At 35.6% G+C, this 24389-nt stretch overlaps 1 protein-coding gene across 1 annotated transcript in view; it reads right to left on the bottom strand.

The window, feature by feature from the left end:
* The window catches only part of MSH4 (mutS homolog 4), a 96059-nt gene that overhangs the window by 14035 nt on the left and 57635 nt on the right, over nucleotides 1-24389 (bottom strand). Inside the window, exons 9-17 of the mRNA XM_055139877.1 lie at nucleotides 23644-23718; nucleotides 20230-20294; nucleotides 17693-17862; nucleotides 16384-16520; nucleotides 15008-15111; nucleotides 13693-13817; nucleotides 8972-9172; nucleotides 7986-8104; nucleotides 3274-3402 (exon numbers count right to left, since the gene is read on the bottom strand). Of these exons, the coding sequence (XP_054995852.1) occupies nucleotides 3274-3402; nucleotides 7986-8104; nucleotides 8972-9172; nucleotides 13693-13817; nucleotides 15008-15111; nucleotides 16384-16520; nucleotides 17693-17862; nucleotides 20230-20294; nucleotides 23644-23718 (1125 nt within the window). The remainder of the gene's footprint in view (nucleotides 1-3273; nucleotides 3403-7985; nucleotides 8105-8971; nucleotides 9173-13692; nucleotides 13818-15007; nucleotides 15112-16383; nucleotides 16521-17692; nucleotides 17863-20229; nucleotides 20295-23643; nucleotides 23719-24389) is intronic.

The raw sequence follows: 24389 nt of genomic DNA, 5'->3' as shown, positions 1-24389 counted from the left end.
TCCACATAATGGCAGGCTCAAGACCCAGAAAGAACTGATTCAGTGCAAGGTCTAATGCAAGAAAGAATCAGAGATCCAGATTAAAGCCAGTCTGATGGAAGTTGATTCATCTTTCTGATAGGAGAGTAAACCATTCTGTTCTATTCTAACTTTAAAGTTGATGCACTTACCCTAAGGAGGGAAAAATTTTTTAATGGAATCACCATTAGAAATATGGTTACAAAATTGTTCGTGATTGAGTTTCAGTCATACAATATTCCCACACCCATCCCTTCACCAGTGCACATTTCCTGCCACCATTGTTCCCAATTTCCCTCCCACCCACTTCACTACCCCATCCTCTTGCAGCCTGCCTCATTGGCAGACACTTTTCAACTCTCTCTCTTTCTTATTTTTCTTTTAGGCACGTGGCTTTCAACACTGTTAATGAAAGATTATTATGCATATCACCTTTACCTCCTTTCAGCGCTCAGTTTTAGTTCAGAGTGATCATTTCCAACTATTGTCATAATGGTTCCTTTTTCTGTTTTAAATGCACTCCCCCTCCCCTTTTGTGGCAAGCTTCATGCTATGGACCAGTACTCCTGATCCTTGATTCTACTATCTTTGGGTACTAATTCACATACTCTGTGTGTGTACATGTATGTGTGTATGTCCCTCAAATTAGTGCAATCATTATGTCTGTCCTGCTCCCTCTGACTCATTTCATTCACTATGAACCTCTCCATGTCCATCCATGTATAAGCAAATTTCATGACTTCATTTTTCCTAACAGCTGCACAGTGTTTCATAGTGCAGATATACTATAGTTTCTTTATTCACTCATCCATTCTCAGAAACTTGAGTTGTTTCTAGATTCTGGCTATTTTGAATAGTGCTGCAATGAACATAGAAGTGCAGATGACTTTTCTGAATGTTTTTGGGCCATCAGGGTATATTCCCAGGAGTAGTATTGCTGGGTCAAATGGAAGCACTTCAAGGGAAACAATTACCACAAAGACAGCCCACAGAATGAGGAAAATTATTTACCTAGGCCTCATCTGATAAGGGGTTAATATCCAAGATATATAAGGCACTGGTAGAACTCTACAAGAAAGAAAATACAATCCGATCAAAAAATGGGAAAGAGAATTGAACAAAAATTTCCTAAAAGAACAAATACAAATGGCCAAAAGGCCAGTGAGAAAATGCTCTTCATCACTAATAATCAGGGAGATGCAAATCACAACAACAATGAGATATCATCACACACCAGAGACTGGCACATTAAAAAAAACAGCGCTGGCATGTTTGAAAGGGGCTCTCATTCACTGGTGGTGGGAATGCTGATTGGTCCAGCCTTTCTGGGACATCTTTTTTACGCAGTCTATGAATTCTAATAGCAATCTTATCTAGAAACAACTTTCAAGATACTACTATTATCCAGGAACATATCCAGGATAATGTTCGACCAAATGCAAATCCATGACCCAATCAACTGGACATACAAAATTAATAATCATGTTAAAATTATTTTTTATTTCTAAAAGGTAATATGTTCACCTTATTTATAAGAGAAATTCTGATTAATATTCACTCAAAATTCCATGTATTAGCTTTTCGGGAAAGATCGTGAAGGGGTTACTGCATGTCTGGTAAGCAAAAACATGCAGAGGCCCAGGTTCAACTTCAAGTAACACCCTGAATCACCAGGGTGGCCCTGGTGGCCCCCAGCACTCTGTGCCTGGACATCACCTATTCTACTTGGGAGATCCCCCAAACTTGCATCAATTCAAAACTATAATGGTTATGTCATTTACAGTCTTTTAAATTCATAGCATACCTTTCTTTTTATTATTATTTTTTAAAAATTGAATCACTGTGAGATAGTTATAAAGCTGTTCTTTATAACTGTATGTGTTTCAGTATATGTATATGTGTGTAAGTATATGAGTTTCAAATAAAATTGGGTTTTAGTCATACAACGTTCCAATACTCATCCCTTCACCAGTGCACATTTCTCACCACCAATGTCCCCCAGTTTCCCTTCTGCCACCCTCCCCTCCTTCTCCACTGTAGCCTACCTCTAAGGCAGACATTTTTCTTCTATATCTCTCTTACTTTTTCTCCTTCCTTCTGGGTATTCTGGGCATACAGGTACTGGAAGGTTATCATATATATCCCTTTACCTACTTTCAGCACTCAGTTCTTCTCTAGAATGATCATTTCCAATTTCCATTGTCATAGTAATGACAATGACAGTCATTCTCTGTCCTGTCCCCCCCACTTCTATGGTATGTGTATATACAATAGAGTACTATGCAGCCACCATGAAAAAACAAGTCATAAAATTTGCTTATAAATGGATAGACATGGAGAGTATCATGCTGAGTGAAAAAAGTCAAAAGGAGAGAAACAGACATAAAATGATTACACTCATCTGTAGGACATAAAAAAGCATAGTATAAGATTGATGCCCACAGACAGTACAAACAAGGGTCAGGAGGAAGTTTGGAAGATGGAAGTTTGCCACACATCATACCTTTCTTTAAATAAAAATAAGATTTTTCTCATTTTATATAATAAATCATTAACATACTTAAGGTGTCAAACATCATTCTAAAAATATTTTAGGTACTTTAAATAATAAAAATGTTTTAATATCCAAATATATTTTGAATTACAACTTAAGATATTTGACAAATGAGCTTACTGAGCTCTATTATTAATAGAGAAAAGTAAGTTTTCTTTGTGCAGTTAATTTGTGAAAAACCATTATCTTTAAAAGAATAAAATCTATGCAAGTAAAAGATTTTGCATAAAGTAAAACCAGAAGCTTAGTGTTTTACTTCATGTTGTGACATTATAGTCAAGACTATTATACATGGAGAAAACTTTCAAAATGTTTTCATATTTTGGTATTTCATTTGATTAAATAAAACTGAATAATGTTTTGACATTATTTCTTTTTCTTGATTTCCTTTTTTCATTATCTACATCATGACTAACACATTAACCATTCATTCCTATCCCCAGTAGAAATAAAGTTATAAGTACTATGTAACTAAGAGAAAGAGAATTTGTATTATATATGTGTGGTCCTGGGTTCAACCATGGCACAGCAAAAAACAATCATAAATAATACTGCATTTTTAACTTCTAAAAACTATTTAAAAAGCTATTTTTTGGTGTATGTAATGTCCTGATAAATTTACAATAAATATAAAAATCATTATAAATACAAAAAAACATTTGAAAAGGAATAGAAATGGATCTACTTAAAATAAACAATACCTTTAAGCTCAGCAGATATTCAATAACTGCATAACAAATTCCAATACCTTCTTCTGTATTAGTACCTCTGCCAAGTTCATCAATTAATATGAGTGATCTATCGTTAGCATTATGTAGAATGTATGCTATCTGAAATATATAATTTTAACATTATTTATTATAATTAAATAGCTCGTATTGTCATAAAAAAAAGAGAAAAATTCAATACATTTATAAGTTTCACTGTCACTGTATCACTGTCATCCCATTGCTCATCGATTTGCTCGAGAAGGCACCAGTAACGCCTCCATTGTGTTGTTACTGTTTTTGGCATATCGGATATGCCACGGGTAGCTTGCTAGGCTCTGCCGTGTGGGCGATAAAAACAGGAAGAAAAAAAATTTATAAAGTGTGGCACAAATAGCTCATTTTCCACTGTGGTCTTAATTCTTGGCTATCTGAAATATATTCCTGCTAAGAAGAAAATAACACTTGGATTTTCTCACAAAAAAATCTGACTAGTAATTTCAGCAGAATTATTTGATATGTATACAATATAAATAATATCAATACATATGTGTATGAAGCAATAATCAATAACCATAATACTAAATATTGATGTTTGACAGAGTAAATGAAACAATAAATTAAATGTTTAAATAAAGTACAAAGACAATCACTCCTCTACAAATGACTAACTAATTATTATCATAAGACACTCAAAGAAATTTCTCAAATTATTTTAACGTATCTACATCCAGTAAAGCAGGAAAGAAAATTTAATTAAAAGTTTTCAAGACCACTGATTCCTTGAACAAATAATTTAAATCCAAGCCTAAGAAAGACCAAGATACTAATTGACAAAAATGCTTTTTTTCCAGTGAAGATTATTAACCGTTCTCAAAAGTTGTAATTCCATTTTTGTAGGGACAAAAGTAAACTCTATGGATATTGTTCCTTTCTACAGAAAGAAAGTTCTTGAGAGCTATAGTTTAAGAGCTATCGTTTAAGAGCTATAACTTAAGGGGACAGTGGGAAAATGGGGGAGGAAGTGGTACTGAACTGTGTTATTCATGTATTATTATCTATTATCTATTATCTATTATCATGTATTATCATCTATTAACAGTATCGTAAACCACAATGTCTAAAATTTAAAAATAAAATTTAAAGGGGAGTGGCGGAAGCCTGGGACATATGCAGTAAGCAGAAACCCCAGGTTAAATTTCATCACCCTTGAGCACTACTGGGACAGCACCCAAACTCCCTTAGCATTGTCTGATATGCGCGTATACATATATACACATATGTGCTTAAGCTACATACATAAATATGTAAATATTAAATTCATATATTTATATGTGCATAAATATATAAATATCTTTATGTGTATATAGAAATATATGTATAAATAAAATATATAAATATGTGTGTATACATAAATATATAAATATGAATATCACTGTATCACTGTATCACTGTCATCCCATTGCTCACTGACTTGCATAAGAAGGCACCAGTAACCTCTCCATTGTGAGACTTGTTACTGTTTTTGACATATTGAATACGCCACGGATAGTTTGTCAGGTTTTGCCGTGCAGGTGAGATACTCTCAGTAGCTTACCAGGCTCTCAGAGAGGGGCAGAGAAATCAAACCCAGGTCGGCCATGTGCAAGGCAAACGCCCTACTCGCTGTGCTATGCTCTAGCCAAATATAAATATATGTGTATATAAATATATATTTATAAATATATTAATATACATGTAAATATTTTATATATGCATAAATATGTTAATTAAGTGTTTATGTGTATACTTCATGTACGCATATACATCTTAAGTGTATATATTTATATGTACACATAAATACATATATGTATATATGTATATGCTTGACAAAAATGTTTTTTTTCAGTGAAGATTATTAACCTTTCACAATAGTTAGAATTCCATTTTTGGGCAAAAAAGTAAACTTCATGGTTATTGTCCTTTCTATAGAACTAAAGTTCCTTTCTATAGAACTAAAATGAACTAAATTGGTAGCCTCGAGCATCAATTATACTATATACTCTTGTAATATTCAAAACATACAAATAATTATTAAAATGTCTAAATAAAATCATACAGTAATGCAAATGATAACCTTAGACTTCTTTTATATATTTATAGTTCCATTTAGGAATTATATAGTGATACAACAATTTCCATCTACTAGTACTAGCCCAAAAGCTATACTGAATTTTCTCTCCAAACTTACAGGGTGTTTAGATCAAAAATCAGATAGAGAAGGGAACACCAAGTAAAGGGTGTTGGGAGGACCCACTTGGGTTTGGAGATGCATGCTGAAAGTAGACTACTGACCAAACATGATGGCCAAACAATACCTCTCTTGCAAGCCACAACACCCAAAAGGAGAGAGAGAACAAAAGGGAATGCCCTGCCACAGAGGCGGTGTGGGTTGTGGAGGGGGGGGGGGGCTGGGGTGGGAGGGATACTGGATTCATTGGTGGTGGACAATGGGCACTGGTAGAGAGATGAACACTCGATCATTGTATGGCTGAAACACAAACACTAAAGTTTGTAAGTATGTAACTGTACCTCATGGTGATTCACTAATAAAAAAGAGATAATTATATATCCTTTGTTACAGTAAGTTAAAACTCAAAGAAAAAAGAAAAGGGTGATTTTTTTTTTTCACTTCTTAAATTTATTTATTTTTAATTAGAGAATCACCGTGAGGGTACAGTTACAGATTTATACACTTTTGTGCTTATACTTCCCTCATACAAAGTTTGGAACCCATCCCTTCACCAGTGCCCGTTCTCCACCACCCGTAAACCCAGTGTCCCTCCCACCCTCCCCAATCCCATCTCCCCCCCACCCCACCCTGCCACTGTGGCAAGGCATTCCCTTCTGTTTTCTCTCTCTAATTAGCTGTTGTGGTTTGCAATAAAGGTGTTGAGTGGCCGCTGTGCTCAGTCTCTAGCCCTCATTCAGCCCGCAACTCCCTTCCCCCACATGGCCTTCGACTACAATGTAGTTGGTGATCGCTTCTCTGAGTTGACCTTTCCCCGGAACGTGAGGCCAGCCTCGAAGCCATGGAGTCAACCTCCTGGTACTTATTTCTACAGTTCTTGGGTGTTAGTCTCCCACTCTGTTATTCTATATACCATAGATGAGTGCAATCTTTCTATGTCTGTCTCTCTCCTTCTGACTCATTTCACTCAGCATGAAACTTTTCATGCCCATCCACTTGACTACAAAATTCTTGACCTCCTTTTTTCTAACAGCTGCATAGTATTCCATTGTATAGATGTACCAAAGTTTCCTCAACCAGTCATCCGTTCTGGGGCATTCGGGTTTTTTCCAGATTCTGGCTATTGTAAACAGTGCTGCGATGAACATACATGTGCAGATGTTGTTTCGATTGTACTTTTTTGCCTCTCTGGGATATATTCCCAGCAGTGGTATTGCTGGGTCAAATGGGAATTCAATATCTAATTTTTTGAGAGTCGTCCAAATTGTTTTCCAGAAGGGCTGAACCAGTCGGCATTCCCACCAGCAGTGAAGAAGGGTCCCAGAAAAGGGTGATTTTTAAAGGCTTATAATAGGTTTATTTTTTATTTTAAAATCAAGTCTACCCATAGTATTAAATATTACATAAAATGTTCCTGAACAGGTCACATATAAAAATCTTTTCTTCATCACATATAAAACAATAAAAGAACCAGAAAGAGAGCACAGGGGTTAAGCTATGTACCTTCTTTACAGCCTAACCTGGTTTGATCCCTGCAACTGCCAGGAGTGATCTCTAGGAAGTCAAAATTAAGCCCTGAACATAGCTGGATGTGGCACAAAAATAAATAAGTAAAATAAATTAAAAATTCCTCTTTGACCCATCACCTGTGCCCAGTAAAACAGCAGGAAAGCAGCAGTTCTCACCCTCAGCACGTGTGGCTGGAGAACAAAGAAAAGCCAGAAGAATAGGGAACCACTGGGTGAAAACCCTCAATAGGTAGCCCATGGAGTCCAGAGACAGACTCTAGAGCAGTGAACCCCAGCAAGGCGAAACAAGTGACAGGGTTCCTTACAGAAAAAGAGGACCAGGTCTATGTAGACTAGAGAACAAGGGACAAGATCCAAAAGGCATGCACTGGACCCAAGTTAGTAATGAGACAAGACAATTGATATTATGCATGTGTAAAAATATAGAGACCTGGCTATCTGGATGAGTTCACTTAATTATTAGTTATGGAACGAACTGAAATGTCATAAACAAAAAAAAAACTATGAAAGAATGTTTTATTATTCAATAATTTTAATTTTTTCCTTAAAACTACTTTTCACTACATATTTGTTTCTTGGAGACGAAAAGGATCTTTAGAGTGTGGGATTTGCATGACACTCAATGGTGTTTAAGAGCTATTCCTGGATTTGTTATCAGGACTCACTCTTGACAGTGCTCAGAGATCACATGTGTTCCTGAGGACAGAACCAGTGTCAGTCACAGTCAATGTAAGTGTTTTTCCTTCTATACTGTCTCTCCAGTTCTAAAATAGAATATTTGTTTTCATTTCCACCTCAGATATAAATTGGGAAGCTGTCCTTGACTGCCCTCTGGCTCTTACAGAGGAGTATAAGCACATCTGCATGTTTCAGTACAAGAATCTTTTCTTAAATAATATTTGGCCATTAGTGTGAAAATCAAATATAAAAATGTTTAGTTTGTGTACCTCTTTCATTTCCTTCATAAATGTTGATGAATTTGTTTCAATATCATCATCAGTACTGATTCTTGTAAAAATCTGTTCAGCAATTCTAAAAGAAGAATATTCTGCTGGAACATATGATCCTGTAAATATAAAGTTAAATTTAAATACTTTTATAAAATATAAAACTAATGATTTTCACTTCTTGTGGCTCAGATCATTCATGACACTATAAAAAATCATATGATATAAAGGACTAAATACAGACTTGGAAGACAAGACCCCAGTTCCATCACTTAACTGGATTAAGTATTCAGTACTTAAAGTCTCACTGTTTTCATATAGAAATAGGAAATACTGGCCCTACATACTGTAAAATGCTATTTGGAATTTCTAATGAGAAAGTATATACTCAAGGATATTAGAAAAACTCATCATCCCTGTGGTGTATTCATATGCCAAATACAGTAACAATGATGGGTCTCATTCTCCTGACCCTGAAAGAGACACTAATGCGGCATTGTTGGGAGGACGAGTAAAGAAAATCTCAGGGCTAGAACGAGTGGAGGTGTTACTGGACCCGCTCAAGCAAATCGAGGATCAACGGGGATGATAGTAATAGTGATAGTTAGATGTTAAAAACACTAAAAATATGAACAATTTTATGGAATTTCTTATTAAGCTCAACCTTATAAAATAATACAGAAATATTGTAAGAAATACCTATTATAGGGGCTGGAGAGATAGTACAAAGAGTAGGATGCTTGCCTTGCACATTGCCAATCCAAGTTCTATCCTTAGCATCCCAGATGGTTCCCCAAGCATCACCATTAGTAATTTCTGAGTGCAGAGCCAACAGTTACCCCTGAGCATTGCCAACACTACTATATTCATAAATAAAAAAATCTAATTCAAACTCTCTTGAGATTAATTTGGCACCTGGAACTAAAAAAAAACAAGTACTAAATGCAGTATAGGATTTGTAACTCTAAAGTAAAGTCATAACTTACCAATCTGGGCCATAATCTGACAAAGAGCAATCTGTTTTAAATATGTGGATTTCCCACTCATGTTTGGTCCAGTGATAATCAAAAAATTACTTCCTTCTGTAATATAGGTATTGTTGGCAACAGGTTTTTCCACAGATATTTTTTCAAGAATAGGATGCCATCCTTGTTTGATTGCCAAAGTATCAGTAAACTCTGGCCGAACTAAAGAAAAAAATAGAATAATTTTGAATTTTTGAAAAGTGTATTCTAGTCACCATGATTTACAGTACCGTTAATCCTAGAATCCTTGTAGCATTCCAACCTCATACACTTTACCAGTGTCTGCTTCCCTCCACCAATGTCTCAGAGTCTCCTTCCCTGCACAATCCTCACCCACCACAGTAAATTCAGTTCTACAGACCTATACATAGATTCCTTCTTTGGGCAATTTATTATATATTTACTGTGCTTTAATTTTTAATGAACTCACGGCTGCTTCTCCCAGAAGGTAGCATAAAATGAGGCCCCCATAACCATGCCACCAGACTCCGCACCAGGGGTGCCCCTGCAGTCACTGGTGAGAGCCCTCCCTGCCCCAAGGGACCCAGCCCTGGCAGCTGACCTCCACTACCCCACCGCCACCATGCTCCAGGCCACTTTCACACACTAGGACCAAGCCTCACACGTGAGTGAACATATTCCTGGACACATCATCATAAAGGGAAATATATATATACCATATATATATATATACACACACACATATATATGCCTCTTGGAGAGCCTGCAAGCTACTGAGAGTATCCCGCCCCCACATGGAAGAGCCTGGCAAGCTCCCCTGTGGTGTATTCAATATGCCAAATACAGTAACAATAACAGGTTCCACTCCCCTGACCCTGGAAGAGCCTCCAATCGTTGGGAAAAAATGAGTAAGGAGAGGCTGCTAAAATCTCAGGGCTGGGATGAATGGAGACATTACTGGCACCTACTCGAGTAAATCAATGAACAACAGGATGACAGTAATACAGTGATACAGTTAATTTTTTAATATTTATATTTAAGCATGTTTATGGTATACACACTCTATATCCCTTACTAATTTTACTAGGGTCAATTTGGAACAATAGGGGCTGGAGATAATAGTATAGCAGATAGGGCACTTGCCTTGCACACAGCCAATGGCTGACCCAGGTTTAATCCCAGTATCCCATATGGTCCCCTGATCACCACCAAGAGTAATTTCTAGTGCATAACCAGTAGTAACTCTGAGCACTGATGGGTGTGACCAATAAACAAAAACAAAAAAATTCTGAATTTTCAAACAATTAATAGTCCCAGCACCATCACAACTTTTAAACACTCCTTGGGATATCAGGATTTCATTCCCTCCCTGTCAATGTTCTAGGCTACAAAACTGTTTATAACTTACTAGTATTAACATGCATTTAAAATAATTAGGTATTGATAATGTTTTAAAAATAACAATCAATTGGACTGAAGAGATAGTGCAGGGGAGAAGGCACTTGCTTTGCATGCATCAGACACTGATTTGAATTCTTGGTATCACATATGGTTCACCAAGTACTACCAGAAGTCACTCTTGACCAAGAGCTAGGAGGGATCTCTGACCACCACAAGATATGGTTCCAAAACCCAAAATACAAAAATAAAAATAAAATAAAATAAAAATAAAAAATAAAAATAAAAGTTACTACTCCAGGGCCAAAGATATAGTACATTGGGTAAGGCATTTGTTTTGCATGTAACCAACCCGAATCCAATCTACGCATCACCTATGGTGTCCCAGAACCACATATGATCCCCCAGAACTACCAGGAGTGATACCCGAGCACAGCCAGAACTAAGCCCTGAGCACAACAAGATGTGGCCCAAAACTAACAGCAAAAACAAGAAAAAAATATGAATTTTCCATATTACAGAACTGCATGTTTATTTAACATGCATTAAGCATTATTTAAGTTTACCTTAAGCAAACTTCATTTCAAATAATATATAAATACAGAATAAAAATAAATGTAAAATTAAAGTTCTGTCCAAACCCTTAGAGAAGTTTAATCTAAAAGAAAATTTTAGGGGCCAGAGCAATTGCACAATGGTAGAGCACTTGCCTGGCATGTGACCCACTTGGGTTCAATTCCCAGCATCCCATACAGTTCCCTGAGCCTGCCAGGAATAACTCCTGGTGCAGAGTCAGGAGTAGCCTAAGCATCACTGGGTGAACCCCCAAAATATTAAAAAAAATTCAGAAAACAGAACACCTGACACAAACAGATGCCCATAAAGTAACAAATAATTATTCCGTTCCAAAAAACAGCTCCTTAGGAAGAGGTAAGAAGAGAGTAGGAAGATCAATTTAGTAAAAAATAAACTGATACAAGTTTTCAGATGAAACACATAGATAAACTTAAGACATTTCGTAGTAGAAAGTAAAGTTGCTTAGAAAAAATATTAAATCTTATAAAATATTTTAAGGTATTTATCATAAAAACAAATTAAGGCTTAGGAGACAACTCAAAAGGCTAAAGTAAAAGGTTTGATACCAAGATCACATGGTCTCCTGAGCACTATCTGGTTATGTCTCAAAAATTAAGCAAAAAAAAAAAAACTAATATTGTATTTTGGAATTGCTATTGCTACCCATGGCGTATTCAATATGCCAAAAACAGTAACAAGTCTCTTGGGGCTGGAGTGATAGGACAGCGGGTAGGGCGTTTGCCTTGCACGCGGCCGACCTGGGTTCGATTCCCAGCATCCCATATGGTCCCCTGAGCACGGCCAGGGGTGGTTCCTGAGTGCAGAGCCAGAAGAGATCCCTGAGCATCGCTGGGTGTGACCCAAAAAGAAAAAAAAACAGTAACAAGTCTCACAATGGAGACGTTACTGGTGCCTACTCAAGCACATTGATGAGCAACAGGATGACAGTGATACAGGATTGCTAATTTAACTAGAAATTTAGTTTTAAATTGACAATTATTCAACCTTAGGTACCAAACACTGCTCTAAATTTACACATAAATTTATATGGTAGGTGCTACGTTGGATAAGAAATTTCAAAGAGCTGATTTGAAGTGTTCATCAAATACTAGAAAATTACTTAACAATTAGGAATTTTACCAATGGGAGTAAGGGGAAAGAGTTGAGGTAGGTCAGGAAAGGGAAGACTATGAGAATGATAGAGGGAAGTGGTCCCTTGACCCAGACTGGGTATTGAAAGGTGGCAAAGATAATAGTACGGTAACTGCAGTGCCTTAAAAGGGGAAAAAAGAAAAAAGAAATAGTGCCTGCCACAGAGTCAGGTGGAGGAATGGGAGGCAGGAGGAAAGCTGGATATCTTGGTATTGGAAAGTGGACACAGAGGGAAGTAAAGAGATTAGTACTGGAATATTGTATACCTGAAACACAATCATGAAAAACTTTATAACTCTCTAATTCACAGTGATACAATAACTGTTTTAAAGAAAAATATTTAACATTACCTTCAAGGTTTGTATACAGGCAAGGATTATAAAAACAAATTCCTGATCTTGGAATGTTCACTTTTAAGGAGTTAGTTAAGAAAATGCTCACTTTGAATATTTGATTCTCCCATGTGTATTACATGTGTATTAGTCACGCTGCTTCTAATGAGGTTTCAGGTTTGAGCTTTATAAATCTAGATCACTATCATTTTCACCAAGACAGCTCTGAAAGCTTCTTATTTTAAGAAACTTTAAAGTTTATTATTTTTTTCTTATGAGTGAAAGAAATCTTTTTTCTTTAAGTAATTTTCAGACTTTAAAAATAAAATTTTTTTGATCGAGAGGTCTTCTAACCCATTTTGGCACCCAGAGCGGCTTCTTGCAGCTATGCATTTTGACTGTGAGCTGAGCTACAACCTCGTGCCGTCTGGGGAAGGATTTTCCCTCTCTGCCCTGTTTTTCTCAGGGAAAATGGTGGTGGTGGCAGCATCCATGTGGCAAGAGCCACCCTCTAAGACCCCCCAACCCAGAGGTAGGACATTTTTAGTGACGTAGCCTGTAGGTGGTCCTGGAAGGGGGGGTGTTACCGGCACGCCTTCCGCCCAGATATGATCCAGAGCTGCGGACCCTCTGCTCCTAAAGACTTTGATCGAGAGGTCTTCTAACCCATTTTGGCACCCAGAGTGGCTTCTTGCAGCTATGCATCTATACTGTGAACTGAGCTAAAATATCAGAAACCCAAAACCAGAACTCAGAGTCTTCACTCTCAGCAATGAAGAGAAATTATTAAATGATACCTTTTCAGCAGGCCTGATTGTTGGGGAAAAATTCCAAACAATAATAGTGAGTTTTCTATTGAAATATTTAATGTACTCAAAGTATAGAGAGAATAAAGGGAAGATCATTAGCCACTTAGGTGGGGGGTGGTTTGGAGGGGGGTATATTGGGGTTCTTGGTGGTGGAACATGTTCACTGGTGAAGGGATGGGGGTTTAATCAGTATATGACTGAGACTTAAACCTGAAAGCTTTGTAATATTTTTCACGGTGATTCAATAAAATAAAAACTTAACAAAATAATAATAAAAAAATAAAATTTTAAGGCTAATTTCACCACCTTCATTTTGAGTTTTAGATTAAGAAGATGGGCTAGGAGATTATATGTCTGTTCATAAAAGGTAAAACATTTGATTATTACATAAAATTATTTGAATAAAATACAAATTTCAGTATGAAACATACTTATTCTTAAGAAAATAACTTACCATAGTCAGAAAGAGTACAGGCATGAGCAAATGACAGTAGCATATCCAACATTGACACAGTGTCGGACAGTTTATGTAAACAATGAATATGTTCATAAATCTCACTTAGCAGTTTGCACACAATCCTAAAAGTACAAGTTTGATTAAATAAGTAATGTTTTTAAAGATACATACAACCAAACTGTAAAACAATATTAGATTAATTGCCTGAGGTAAAAAATAACATTCACAGTTGCATTACACCACAGATAAAATCTACTGCTCAATTGCCTTTTTTTTAGAGATGTGAAAATTAAAGTTGATATTAAGAATTATAACTGCTACGCAGCATCAAATTCATATTCCGGTATACTAACATACCTTTTAAATGACTTTAAAATATTGATAAAAATTTAATATAGGCAAATAAATCCAAAATCCATAATTATATTCAAAAGATATTGTTAATTTTTTGTAAAATTTTGTTTACACAAAAATTATTAAGTATTTTCTCTCTTACATGGTTCCTCCTTTTCCTCTCCCTTTTTCACTCAGATTCTAATAGACATAATTTGTTAGCAGAGTTATATATTTTCCCTTAGAAGAAGAAATATACTCACAAAATTTACAGAGATATTATAATCCCTGTGTTCTATATACTTAAATTGTTTTGGAAAGCCAATCTTTCATTTTGTCACCTTAGTTTATCAATTCTCAGTGTTCTCTTATTTCTAGCTGCTTTTGAAGTGTTTCATGAATACAAAAGTCTGGCACTACTGTGAAGTTGCTATGGAAATACTATGGCTTGAGAAGCTGAGATTTATATCCTAGCAAAAGAATAAAATGAATAAAGACCAAGATAAGTTCATCACAAGAATATATAGAATAGGGGCTGGAGCAATAGTACAGTGGGTAGGGCGTTTGCCTTGCACGTGGCCGAACCAGGTTCAATTCCCAGCATCCCATATGGTCCCCCTGAGCACCGCCAAGAGTAATTCCTGAGTGCAAAGCCAGGAATAACCCCTGTGTATCACCAAGTGTGACCCAAAAGGCCAAAAGCAAAAATATATATATATACATATATATAGAAGCATAGATTATAATGAGAATTATTTTGCAATTAGATTTGTCCTGAATCTTCTCTGAGGCTCAGTGATCCCAATCACAGTGACAAGACTTAAAATTTTAATTGTTCTTCCAGAAAATATTCTCTTTGCTAACATTCATAATTTTTAATTTTGTGGTCACATTAGAAAAATTAAATCAATAAAATTTATAGACAGTCCCTCAAAATTAAACCAATTTAATTCAATATTCTAAAACTAAATATTCTTACATGTAAGTCATGTGATAGATTTCTCTCAAAGATTCTTGGCATCTTTCATTCATCTTAATTAAATCTGTTGATGTAAAACTATAAGAATTTTTCACCTTAGAAATCTAAGAAATCAAAAATAATTATTATGATATGTACATATACCTAGAAAAAGATAAAGATTTAAAAAATAGAAATATAGGTATTTAGTCAATTTCTTTAATTTTTTTTTGCAGTATAGTATTATAAGGAAAGTCCCAAATAATGACCATGAAAGTAAAAAGGAGTATCACTTCTGAAAATAAAACAGGATTTTCTTTTTCACAGGACTTAAAATGATTCTTCAGAAATGTTAAAACACCAAATCATACTACAAAGTAACATGCATGATAGCTATCAGAAATCTCTCTTTGACCACTGCTTAGCTCTTGCTTTACATCTGAACCTCATTTAAAGTCTCAACCCTTTCATTAGCTCATGAATCTCTCATTACTTGTTAATACTGTGTATATATTAAGCCCTCAAAGTTAACTGGTTTTTGACAAAAGGAAATCTGGGAAGGAAAGAAAAAGAATGCATTAAGATTTTCCAAACTAGCATAGAAGATTGGGAAATATGTAATAGGAAAACAAACACATAATTCATAAGTTTTGTAATATCATATTTTAAAAAGGTAAGCAAATTACTTCAATAATTTTAGTTCTTTGATAAACAAATGCACTTTGACAGCTACTTAAAATAGGAGATCACTGTCATCCCGTTGCTCATCGATTTGCTCGAGCGGGCACCAGTAACGTCTCCATTGTGAGATTTATTGTTACTGTTTTTGGTATATTGAATATGCCATGGGGAGCTTGCCAGGCTCTGCCAAAAATAGGAGATGGTATATAATATTTTCCAAATTTATTTGATAAAATATATATATATGTATATATATATATATATTTGCTTTTTGGGTCACACCCAGCGATGCTCAGAGGTTACTCCTGGCTTTGCACTCAGGAATTACTCCTGGCAGTGCTTGGGGGACCATATGGGATGCCGGAGATCGAATCCGGGTCGGTCGAGTGCAAGGCAAATGCCCTACCCGCTGTGCTATCACTCCGGCCCCAATAAAAAATATTTGACTTCCTTCATTCTTCTTTTTTACCCACAGCAAGCGCCCAAGACTGTGGGAAGAATAATGTGTAGTATTTCTCCAAAATAAGGAAAGCTTCTAAATAACCTTCATGACAGTGTATTTGTTAACTAGGTAGTAAGAGTAAGAGAAGCAACCGATAATTAAGTAAATAATTAAAGAAAGAAACTTGTAGAATTCAAGGAGCACCTGACAATACATAAATGTAGCTCCATAAAATTACAAAAAGGTGATTTTTAACCAAAAATGTAGAATGAACCTTAATAAACTCTGAAGGAAGTTGACCACTGGGTAGGGCTGCACAATCTGTAGTCATCTGGATGAAAAATCCTCGAGCAGAGCTAAAACTTGTCCTTAAAGGAAGACTATATTTTTCTGCAAGCTGTGATATCATTCCTATGACCAAGTACAAGAAAAAATAAATCTTTATGATTTATCTTTAGATAAACCTTTAAGAAAAATCTATAATATTTGTCTAGTTTTAAATTTTCATAATATTTTTCTGGTTATTTTTATACACAATTAGGTCTTTCACTGTTTTATGTTCTATAGAGTTTTTTTTAGGGGCCAAAGAAATAGTATAGAGGTTAAAACTCTTGCCTTGCATATGACCGACCCCAGTTCAACTGGACACCACAGATAGCAACTCCCTCACCCCAGCACACAGCCATGAGTAGCCCTCAAGCACTATTTGGTATAACCACTACAGATAAATTCACTATCACTATCACTATCTTCCCATTAATCATTGATTTGCTGGAGCGGGCCCAGTAACTTCTCCATTCATCCTATCCCTGAAATTTTAGCAGCCTCTCTTTATTCGTCCTTCCCAATGGTGCCACATTAGAGGCTCTTTCACGGTCAGGAGAATGAGACCCATCATTATTTCTGTATTTGGCATATGAATATGCCACAGGAAGCTTGCTAGGTTCTCCCATGAGGACAGCAAACTCTCGGTAGCTTGCCAGTTCTCCGAGAGAACTTTAAATTAATTGATTTAATAGCACAGCGGTTGGGCTTTCGCCTTTCACTCGGCCAACCCGTGTTCGATTCCTCCGCCCCTCTCCGAGAGCCCAGCAAGCTTCCAAGAGTATGAAGCCCGCGCTGCAGAGCCTAGCAAGCTACCCGTGTGTATTGGATATGCCAAAAACAGTAACAATAAGTTTCTCAATGAGAGACGTTACTGGTGCCTGCTCAAGCAAATCGATGAGCAACAGGATGACAATGACACTGAATTTTACAAAGATTTTTGATGTCCAAAATTATGTGGCTAAATTCTATTTAAAAAAATTGTAGCACAGAAAGTAATATAAATTATTAAAATTAAAATAAAACCATTTTATTACCCATGATTCCTAAAATAAAATTCCTTTAGAAATTTAATTTTCCTATCAACTTTAACTCCTAGAGTCTTAAATTCATATTTTTATCTGATGACCATTAATTCTTTGCACATCAGTTGAGAAAACTAATATTTATTATTTCTGAAAAAACTAACTGGAAAAGTATAGCATTTTCCTTTATAAATTCTTTTAAATAGAAAATATGCACACAAATAATTAAGTTACCTGCTATGTCATCTACAATCTCTGTATATGTTCGCCTCGCTATGTCAAGAAATTCATTTATGTTAGACTTCACTGCATAGCACTTCTGAGTCCTCATGTTCAAGCATCCTTTCATGTATCTCGCATCATCATTAATTACTGTTTTAATCTTCTCGAGTATAATTCCGAACCTTAAAAAGAATATAAATAGTCAAATAATTGTTTAGTTACAAATTACAGCAGTGATAGAAAATAACATTTTCTTACTATCATGGTTAAAAGAATTTTGAAAAGTATTTGCTGGAGCAATCGCACAGCAGATGGGGCGTTTGCCTTGCATGCGGCTGACCCAGGTTCGATTCCTCCGTCCCTCTCAGAAAGCCCGGAAAGCTACCGAGAGTATCTCACCCGCATGGCAGAGCCTGGCAAGCTACCCATGGCGTATTTGATATGACAAGAACAGTAACAAGAATTTTCTCAATGGAGACGCTACTAGTGCCTGCTCCAGCAAATTGATGAGCAATGGGATGACAGAAATACAGTGATTTCAAAAGTATTTGAAAACTATGTATTTAGCTTTATGCAAGTAATAAGCATTAAGTATATTTCATACATATCAATCAGTTTTATTATTCGTTTTACTTTGGGGAGGACAGCACAGCCAGTGATGCTCCAGGTTTCCTCCTGGGTCTGGGCTCAAGGATCACTCCTGGCTCAGCTCAGGGGACTAGATGAAGTGCAAAAGATAGAACAAGGGTGGGCAGCATGAAAAGCAAGCACCTATCCCTCCCACACTAAACATTCATTTTAAACTAGTACGTCTATCACGACTAATCATCTAAAAAATGAGTTCACCAAGAATAATTCTACAACTGTTTATAAACGCATCTCCCAAATTTTACACAATGACTATGCATGAGGACTCAAAATATTCCTGAAAGACAATTATAAAATTCTAACTCCACATTCATTGATTCAATAAACGTTTTCTTCTACTATAAATCAATCACTGTGCTTGATATAGGAATTCAAAAACAAGATTAACATATGCCCTCAGTTGAAGCAAGGGAAATTAAACACATATTGTAAGACAGTATGACAAGAGTCCCACAATTATCATTGATTAAATGCATATATTAACAAACCAAAAGTCTGGTAACAGCTTTCTACTTCTTGTTTTAGTCCCTCCTATAATTTATTTATAATTAAATTAGCTTTATTATCAATCTTAATTTATGGCCTAATACAACGTGTGAATCTTGAACCAGTACAGAGTTTTGTAATATTTCTTAAGTTAAGAATCAAGGTGTCACTATAAAAGAATTTTAAAATTAATTTAAACAGCACTTAGCTCTCCTCTTGCTGTATCTACTACTTTTTGTTTATCTTAGACCCTTCATGATTTGTCACTGTCACTGTCATCCTGTTGCTCATCAATTTGCTTGAGAGGGCACCAGTAACATTTCCATGTGAGACTTGTTGTTAATGCTTTTGGCATATGGAATACGTCATGGGAAGCTTGCCAGGCTCTGCCATGCGGGCAGGATACTCTTGGTAGTTTTCTGGGCTCTCCGAGAGGGGCGGAGGAATCGAACCCGAGTCAGCCTCATGCAAGGCAAACACCCTGCCACTGTGCTATCACTCCAGCCCTCGACTTAACAAAAGAAAATTCTATTTGGAGGAGGAACAACTTCCAAACAGTAGTTAGGTCTGAGATACCCTGGAAGGCCAGATAGTTCAATGCTTGGGCCCAGTGGAAAGGTGTGCTCGCCTGTAGTCACCAGGGCCACCTCAGTTGTGCTCACTGGCCACCAGGGCTATCTCTAGCAGTAATTAAGGGGCTATGAAGTGATCATATTAAAATCATGATCAAGCAGGTGCAAACCATGTTCTAGCCCTTTGAGTTATCTCCCTGACCCCCAAATATATTTTTATGTTTTAAAATATTTTCCTAGGTATGGAAATATAAATAAATATTGAAAGTTGTGTACAAAGAGAGACGATAGTATAGAGGTTAAGGAACCTGCCCTGCATACAGTGACCCCAGTTTTACCACTGTCACTACATATGGCCCCCTGAACATCACCAGGAATGATCCTCAAGCCCAAAGCATGAGCACTTTAAGGTGTAGACTAAAAAAAAAAAACCCTCAAAACAAAATAATGTAAAATTTCCTTTTTTTCTCTTTGGGTCACTCCTGGCTTTGCACTTAGGAATTACTCCTGGCAATGCTCAGGGGACCATACGGGATGCTGGGAATCGAACCTGGCTCAGTCGTGTACAAGGCAAACCCCTACCCATTGTGCTATCACTTCAGTCACAGAATTTCTATTTTTAATGCAAATACTACACTAACACAAATATTCGATGTTCTATTACTGAACTTACTGATTGATATGTATGAAATATAATATTTAACTGGAATTCTGATAATAGTCTAAAGATCTATTAAACACAGCTCAATCACATGTTATATTGACCAGAGTCCTTAAAAATCTATTATAAAGAGGAAAAAAAGGAATAGTCTGACATTTTATTAACAGTTGAGGGACAAAGACCTCATATCTTCCAAGGAACCATAGTAAGCTCTTAATAAAGGTGTTTCACAGTTCTTCAGAGCAATCTAAGAATAAAATAAATATAGTTAAAAATAATACATTAAGACATTATTCAAACAAAATTTTCCATTTGCTTAATACTTTAGTTTTTCGAGTGCTTTCTTGAGCCAAATTTTAAAATTGCATGGCTATATTTCTTTTCTCCCTAACTTAATTCTTTTTTAATTGAATCACTGTGAGATAGAGCTTCACAAAGCGGTTTATTATTATATTTCAGTCATAAATTATTCCAACACCCATCCCTCCAACAGTGTACATTTCCCAGCACCAGTGTCCCCAGGTTCCTTTCCATCACCCTCCACAGCAAAAATTCTTAATACATAATACTCTATTTTGTAGAAAAACTGTCTCATTCTAATAAGAATTATATTTCTATACTACCTGTAATTTCTAGCTAATATAAATGATTCTTCAATGATATAACTGAGCATAAAGCAAGGTCAACTTTTCTTAATAGTTCTTTCAGGCACAGTTCTAGAAACAATGATATAAAATCAAATGATACATGTCATAATCTTTCCTGTAATGTATAAACAGTTTGAACTCTGGCTGTCTTGAGCTGCCTAATGATTTTCCTCTCATTAGCAGTAACTTACATGCATTAAAATAGAAGAGAAAAAAATGGTTTGAACCTGGCTCAGTGGGTTAAACCGGTGTTGCTGAACATCAGTAGATATTAATCATCTATGGGTGTGCCCCCCAAAATTATAGCTTCATTTAATGCATCTTTAATTAATAATGAATTTGAGTATTTTATACTGTGACTCCACTGGAAATCAGCATGCTCTTATGAAATTATGTGTTTTATGATTACAGAGTTAATATTCTGTCTGTCAAATAAGGAACAGACAGTATTGAGTTGGCAAACCCTTGCTTTTATATCACAAAACTCAAATTACCAAGCAGTGGAGGAAGGGGAAATGAAATTAGAGGTGACATAGGGACAGTGGTGGATAGTCTTGATCACTTTGGTGGTGGCAGAGCACAGTAACTCTGTACATCAATACCATAAACATCAATGCTATTGCAATTGTTATTTAAACGATAATTTAAAAATTACAGATATGTACCTATGTGTGTAGTGTTTTGTCATTTGCAAATTTTTCCCTTTCTTTTTTATTTTGTTTTTGACATATAAAAGTTTCAATTATGTTTCATTAAATTGATTTGGGGCATAATTTATTATACCTTATTCTAAAAAAGATAAAAACACTTCTGACTGAAATATTTTACCAAATTACTTTCACTATTGGTACTCACTAAATAACGAGCTTTATTACAACATCTCTCCACATTTTTGAATTATTCAAAAAATTTTTTTCCATTTTTGGATCACACCAGTTGTGTTCAAGTGCTTATTGGTTTCTTAGGAGGCAATCTAGTACTGGAATTTGTATCCTGGTCTCACACATGCAAGACAAGTGTTGTACCACTGAGTCACATGTCTAGTTCTAAAACTGTCTTTTAACTGATGTATCATTGTGCTGTAACATCAGTTTTACATATGCTCTCACTGAAAATCAATATGTATGTCTCCATTGTCCTGATTTACATTCTCCCCAAGTACCTCTACCTTCCCATCTTCTTGTGGTAATGTACAAATTGATCTTCTGGCCCAACATTTAATATTGCTTTATTTAGTCCATCTGTTCATCTCTATTTGGATTAAATCACATGGTACTTATCTTTATCTTTCATCATTTTTTAAAAGCTGCTCCTTTTGCTACTTCTTTAATTTTTAAAAATGTTTTGCATTATCTCTCCAGCTTGAGAAGAAATGAAATCTTACAGTTCACAACAACTTGAATGGAACTGGAAGAAGTCATACTAAATGAAGTCAGCTTGAAAGAGACAAATATCATAATATTCTGCTCATAAGCAGAGTATAAGGAATCAAGGCAATTAATTATAAATCTCTAATGGAAACAACTAGACATGTGGTCAATAAAATGTGGTCAAAGAGTGGGGTGGGTGTAAAGAGATCCTAGGATTACAGTGAAGAGAAATAGGTATAGCAGCACTGCAAATATAAAACAATAATGCTGGTACTATTGTAAAAATTAAAATGATTTAAATTTTACAAAGTTAATTTAAAACTGAAACATAGTAAGTAAACATGCAATAGCCAATAGCAGACCAAGAATCTGCTTATAGAACTGGATATAGTAAGGCAGGATTGAGAGTTGGATGAGAGGGGAACTAGAAACAGTTCTAGTGTGGAGAGATGCTCTCACCTTGGTGGCAGGTGTGGTATAGCAGCATTGTATTCCTGAAATATTAACACTATTGGGTCACAGAGATAAAGTACTTGCCTTGTATACAGCTGACCCCAATCTGATATCTGGCACCACATAGCCCCCAATCAAATCACCACTGGAAATAGCTCGAAGCTCAGAGCCAGTGAGGTCCAGAGCCAGGCTCCCCAAACACCACCAGGTGCAACCAAACACCCAAGAGCAAATATTAATATTATTGTTATTATTAATTATTGTGTCCATTTTTTAATAAAAATAAATAAATGTGGGGCTGGGGCAATAGCACAGCAGGTAGGGCATTTGCCTTGCATGTGGCCGACCCGGGTTCGATTCCCAGCATCCCATATGGTCCCCTGAGCACCACCAGGAGTAAATTCCTGAGTGCATGAGCCTGTGCATCGCTGGGTGTGACCCAAAAAGCAAAAAAAATAAATTAATTAAACTAAATTAATTTATAATAAAATAAAATTATTTATAATAAATAAATAAATAAATGTAAAAAGATTATGCACTTAATAGGGTACATGGTGCATGCTCTATTTAGTCCTGGATCCATAATGGGGGGAAAATTCTATAAAGAGCTTTTCTAAGACAACTGTAAAAATTTGAGCATTGGTTGTTAATTATATAATAGTACTGTATCAATGTTAAATGTTTTGAATTATATCATGATTGTATAAGATATTCAGAAAATACATATTTTAGTATGAAGATACTATACCTTTTTTTCAAATAACATAAAACGTAAAAAGCAATAAGGATAGTGTATATACGTAAAAAGAAAGATTCTGGGAATTCATTATACTATTTCTATAACTTTTTCTAAGGTTGGATTTTGGGGGAGCTTGTGAAATGATGAGTCACAGCTAGTTATGTTCAGAGCTTTATGTTGTGCTCTTTGATCATTCCTTGTTTTGTACTCAGGAGAACATATGTGGTGGCAATGATCAAAATAAGAATGGCTGCATGCAAGGTAAGCATTTTTATCCACTACATTAATTCTCTGGCTTTCTAAGTTTGAATTTTTCTCAAGCAAAAAAGTTCACAAAAACTCAGATAATAAAAAGTTCATAAAACTCAGAAAATAAATATTAATTACCTTTAAAGGATCCACAAGTTCCAAGGTATGTTTTAGGTATATTAAATTTGTTATCTTTGATTCAGCTGCATTAACCTATAAAGATAAAAATCTAAATGTAGACACCATAAGTATATAATACATGAATAGATTTTTCTCTTGGACATTATATACACTATTTTTATATCATACATTTTATATGTTAATCTAGACAAGATGCCAACCTATACAATGGTTAAAAACTAAACTAAACACCCTACAGTTCACAAGGCAGAAATATTTATCTAACCTAAAATGTTGATTACTACCAACATTGAGAATCATGCAATAGAGCTGTCTTGATATAGGCATATGGGCACTTTCTAGCCCCTTATATAATTAGTGATTTTCTTTGTGTTGTTTTTTTTCTTAGTTTCTGTCCTCAATATCTTCTAACTTTGCTGGCTATGAAAAGATAAGTTACCTAAAATTGTATGTGTATAAGGAAGTAGATGTTACCAACACCACATTAGTGGGGAGGTAGGTTCTTCCCTGGTTGAGTATTCCAAACTTGAATCCAGTTTGTTGGTACATTAACTGCAGCTTGTTGTGACCTTAATCAAAACCTAAGACAGACATATACTCCAAATTCACATAACATTGAGACATTTACTATGTACTTTTGAGCTGGTACACAGTAAAAGAAATTTAGGTGTCTCTTTGCCATTTGATTCTTCAAGGTCAGCAAGAGAGTGTTTCAATGACAAACTGGAAGGCAATAATTTACT

The sequence above is a fragment of the Sorex araneus genome, chromosome 5 (assembly GCF_027595985.1).
Source record: "Sorex araneus isolate mSorAra2 chromosome 5, mSorAra2.pri, whole genome shotgun sequence".
Classification (NCBI taxonomy): Eukaryota; Metazoa; Chordata; class Mammalia; order Eulipotyphla; family Soricidae; genus Sorex; species Sorex araneus.
This window is presented reverse-complemented; position numbering and strand designations above follow the sequence as displayed.